General features: G+C 40.1%; 1 protein-coding gene across 1 annotated transcript in view; it reads left to right on the forward strand.

Annotated features, from left to right (window-relative positions):
* Positions 1-5000, forward strand: part of Eaf (ELL-associated factor) — a 6770-nt gene that overhangs the window by 1137 nt on the left and 633 nt on the right. Inside the window, exons 2-5 of the mRNA XM_043030522.2 lie at positions 2485-2716; positions 2847-3138; positions 4035-4161; positions 4481-5000. The exon at positions 4481-5000 is cut by the window's right edge and continues 633 nt beyond it. Of these exons, the coding sequence (XP_042886456.1) occupies positions 2485-2716; positions 2847-3138; positions 4035-4161; positions 4481-4566 (737 nt within the window). The 3' untranslated portion in view covers positions 4567-5000. The remainder of the gene's footprint in view (positions 1-2484; positions 2717-2846; positions 3139-4034; positions 4162-4480) is intronic.

Below are 5000 nucleotides of genomic sequence, written 5' to 3' on the forward strand. Positions count from 1 at the left end.
AGAGTAATGGATGGTGGAGTCTTATGCCTTCTGCTAAGTACTATAAGGTGCCGAGGCTGCGCTGAATGGTCCAAGTCCAGGGGAGACATGGGTGGTTTCTCTATACCCCGCATGTGTTACATTAGTACCATCAACAATATTCTTTGTGGAGAAGATAAATACAAGTTGTGGGTCAATGAACATAACTAAATTATTTAAAACAGAGAGAGAAACTAAATTGATGGCCAACAAGATCACTTGAATTACCACTCTCGTAAGTTTCAAAAATCTGTGCACTGTAAGATAAAGCCACAACTGCTCGTCAAACTCCGCTAAACTACGTTATGCTCACAGTAAAGCCCGGTAATGCGGGTTTTATTAACCCACGGGTGTCGTGACATGTGTGACGCACGGGTTTTTGCCCTGACGGCGAGCATTGTGACATACATGACAATGGTTGCCGTGCCATATTTGCCGTTGGGAGAGCAGGGTTTACTGTGTTTGTTTATTATACTATGAGTAATAACTTTATTCAGTAAGTGATGATAACAATTGCAATCTTAATTACTATAATTGGCATAACATTAAGCAAAATGGGTTTAATCTAAAATCTAAAACCTAGAAGGCACCACTTTCTCTTAGCACCAGTAGGAGAGAGAGCCTTGAATGGCACCCATACATGGTCTCTAGCAAGTGCCACCTTTAGGGAGCAATGACACACAGCAAGATGTCGACCTCTTGCTTTAAAGTACCAGCAGTGACTCAAACCATGCCCAGTGTCTTGTGATGTGGCACTCACAGTCATAAGCACAGGTTTCCTTCCTTTTCCTTACCTCTGAAGAGGTTATTTTTTTTGTAATTGTTTACGACAGTACATACGAAAAAATGAATTTGCATTTTGTCCTCCCATAAGATAGCAATATTTGTATTACTATGAGTATAAAGAAAATAATGAGCTGATATGGAACCTATACTATAATTTTGGTCAACTGTGCTGCATTGATAGAGCCTATCATTTGACACATATAAGTCTCACAATACAATAGAACACACACAAAGAAAAAAGACAAACACAAAAAAGGCTCTAGTTTAACAATGAGTGAATGAAAAAAAGTGGGAAAGGTCGTGATATATCGCATGAACCTGCCTTGTTCTGAAATGTCCCCCTAGGAACTGGGCAAGCAAATCTATACCCATCTGCAATGACTTATAAAACAGTGATCTGCTCATCCCGATTGAAAGGCGAGGGGGTAAAACATCATCCCTGTACTTTTAATTTTGGGTTCGCCTTGTACGTGTTGACACCTGTCCGCAGTAGATCAAGGGAAAAGTTAAAGTCGCACGATTCCCGATGAATTTTGATCCTTTGCATTTTTCATCTTTCCTTATGAGTTTATTTTATACATGAAAGATAAAACAATGTATTGTAACACTCTTGTTACTTTCATAAAAAACTTGGGCATTATTTTTTGTCCCCCAACTATTGTTTTTTATCTATTTTTACATGTCGGCAGAAAATTTGTCAATAGCGGAAAACTATGTAAAGTAGAACAAAGTCCTTTATATTGGCGGTCAAAGACATCCATGCAAATGACAAGTAAGTAAGATTAAAATCACTTAAAAAAAAATCATAAGAGCAACTATTGGGAAAATATTTAAAGATCTTAAGAGCTCTAGAATGAGAGGATGGCAGTATGCAGTTTAGTAGCCAATTGCTGCCCAGTTGTTTTGCAGAAAGAAATTTGAAAATCGTCACGATACAAGTCATGATTTATGATGATTTACATAAAAGGAAATTTATTTGAGAAAAAAGTATTTACATGTTTTAGTGATGATGTTTGGTATAGAGAGATCTTCTAGAGAAATATAGCTCATACTTTACTTTTCTCAGCTGATAATGCTCCAGATAATTAGTGGCTTTCACCATCTGATCCCCTATTGTCTTTTACATTATTTATTATGATCCCCAATAGTAAAATGCATTTTGTGGTGCATACCTAGTGATACCCCCCTCCCCTAAGGCGAGGGTATCATTGGCTTGGGCGTCAAAGCCACATGACTCATAGTCTGCACACTCACCACTCTCTTGCACACTTCTCTTCCATTTTAGAAGAGAAGTGCGAGGGAGGAGGGAGTGGGTAGGTCAATGTGCTTGGGATGGGGGTGAGTAGAGATTGTGAGACTCTCTCCGTTATGGATCAATTCTGGTACATGGGAGGCCTGGGAGTTGCGCTTGGTGCCACTGTCCCACAGACTATTGTACAATAACAACCCAAAAAAAGAATGTGAGAGAAAAAAAAATGAAAAAAAATCATAATTGGAGATTTTCTAATGGTCTGTTTTTTTCTGGCAGGGCTACTCTTGGGGAAGTAAAAGATTTTTATTTTATCATAAGCCACTGAATCTTTTTGGAAGGATGGAAAGGGGAGTATGGTTCATCACAAAGGAAAGTCCTAAAAGAAAATTAAATCTGCATCACTTTTGATTTCGCTTGCCCCTTTGCAGATGACTTCAAGCCAGCCAGCGTTGACAAGCAGAAGATGGGCACGGTGGAGGTGGAGGGCAACCACCAGGTGACGGTGACAGTGCCGCACGTGGAAGGGGCCGGCACCAACCAGACGGTCTTCAAGGGAAATCACAAACCCGTTGCCAAGGAGTGCATCCTCATCATCGATCACACAACGGGCGAAATCGTCCTCGAGCGCATATCACAAGCCATTAGTGTTAAATCCACCAGGTACTACTTATTTCTTGTGATAAGCATAATTGTTTGAGTTGTTTAAATAAATAAAGAAAAAATCTTCGATGTGCCACTGTATTAGGTGGAGATTCTCAGTCTTCCCCTCTAACCCCCTTTTTGCTTGCAGGCCCGAGGGCAGCAGCCGCCTGCCCACGCAGCGCCCCCCAACGCCCCTGGACCCCTCCAGAAAAAGCTCACCGCCCCAGAAGTGCTCCCCCTCCCACCCCCCGTCGCGAGGCTCGGCCAACGCGTTGCCATACTCGCGGCCGTCGCCCTCGCACGCCAAGTTGTCTCCGCCCTCCAAGTCGTCTCCGCACGCCAGGTCCCCCATCCCCAGCAAAAGCCCCAACAATAACCACTGCACAGCTCCCGGCTCCATGCCCATGCTGGGCTTCGACGATAATATCCCCGAGAATAAGGTTGGTTTGTGGTTTATGAAATATTCTTCTGTATCAACAGTTTGGTTTGTGATTTCTTTATGGCTGGTTCATGGTTCCTTGTTGATGGTAAATTTTTTACAGTAATTGCTCTGTGATATTGACTGTAAAAGCATAAGACAATCATAGTTACTCTTAGAGTGGAAGTGTAGATATATACATACATACATATATACATACATACATACATACATACATACATACATACATACATACATACATACATACATACATACATACATACATACATATATACATACATACATACATACATACATACATACATACATGCATGCATATATATATATACATCTACATATATACATATACATATATACATATACATATACACATACATATACATATACATATATACATATACTTATATACATATACATATATATATACATATACATACATATATACATATATACATATGCATGTATATGTGTGAGTGAGTAAGTGAGAGAGAGAGAGAGAGAGAGAGTGAGTGAGTTTATATTTATGATGTCAAAAAATTCCTCTGAGGGGATGAGGCTTCTTCCTCCCTTTTATTTTTCCCATTCTTTTTGTTCCTGCCATTTTCACCCTTCCCCCCCTCCTCTCCTTTTCTCCTTCTTTCCTTACCCCTTCCCTCTCCTTCCCCCCTCTTTCCTTCTCTCCAATCTCTTCCCCCCACCTTCCCTTTCCTTTCCCCTCCCCCTTTCTCTAACCTCTTCCACCTCCTTCCTTCTCACTCCTCTCTTTCTCTCCTCCTTTCCTCTCTTTCCCCACCTTCTCCCTCCCTTTCCAGACACACAAAAGAAAAAAAAAGAAAAAAAAAATCCTCCACGCACACACACACACCCTGACTGACTCTCAATCTTCCTCCCTCTCAGACCGAGTCCATGATGAGCGACTCGTCCAGCGACTCGGACAGCAATAGCAGCTCGTCGTCCTCCAGCGACTCCGACTCCGATTCAGAGCCTGAGCAGGACGCCAGAGCCAAGAAAGCCAACGGGCACGGTAAGGGGCAGGGGGTGAAGAGGAACGCGCTCATGCAGTGTTGCATCTTCGTGTTTTTTCTGAATGGTTGTAGATTAAGGACGGGAAGGGTACAATGGTGTTGTTTGAATTATATCATGTACTTATATATTACCATTGTTATTTTTGTGATTGAGGTTGTGTATGTTAGCTGAACCTTTGGGTCAAATTTTTCTTAATTACGGATAGCTTGATACAAGTTCTAATGATATCCTTGTATATGGAAAAAAAACAGTAGTAGATTATGTATATTTGTGTGTGTCTGCGTGTATACTGATTGGCATATTGCTTTCTCTTTTAGGTGCCGGAGGCGGAAATATACCAAATGGATCGAACTGTCTCATGAACGACCTGGAATTATCATCAGTGTCCGAAGACAGTGACTAGTGTTAGTGTGAAGAGGTTGTAACATATTGGTACTTTCAGTGGAACTTTTGAAGCTTGTAAAGAAAAAACAAAATCATTATTATTATTTTTATTATTTATTTTTTTTCACCTCAAACATAAAATAAAGAAAGACTGTGGTAGACAATACAGCAGAATGTGTATATATATATATATTTTTCCTTCTTTTTTTTCTGTGTGGTGTTGTAGCCAGTGTCAGTCTGGCCCAGAGACAAACACAATCGTTGTATGAGAAATCATCAGCATAAACGGTGATAGACGATGCTCACTTTATTTATTTTGGATAAAATAATTGAGTTGTTACAATGATATTATTTTCATTCTAGATATCTCCATCGCATAATTTTTATTCTTTCTTTTCTTTTTTCCTTTTTGATAGTAATTTATGTACCAAAAGAGATTTAAACAGTTCATAT

The sequence above is a fragment of the Penaeus japonicus genome, unplaced genomic scaffold (genome assembly GCF_977035675.1).
Source record: "Penaeus japonicus unplaced genomic scaffold, GWHDUDI00000001_assembly GWHDUDI00000011, whole genome shotgun sequence".
Classification (NCBI taxonomy): domain Eukaryota; kingdom Metazoa; phylum Arthropoda; class Malacostraca; order Decapoda; family Penaeidae; genus Penaeus; species Penaeus japonicus.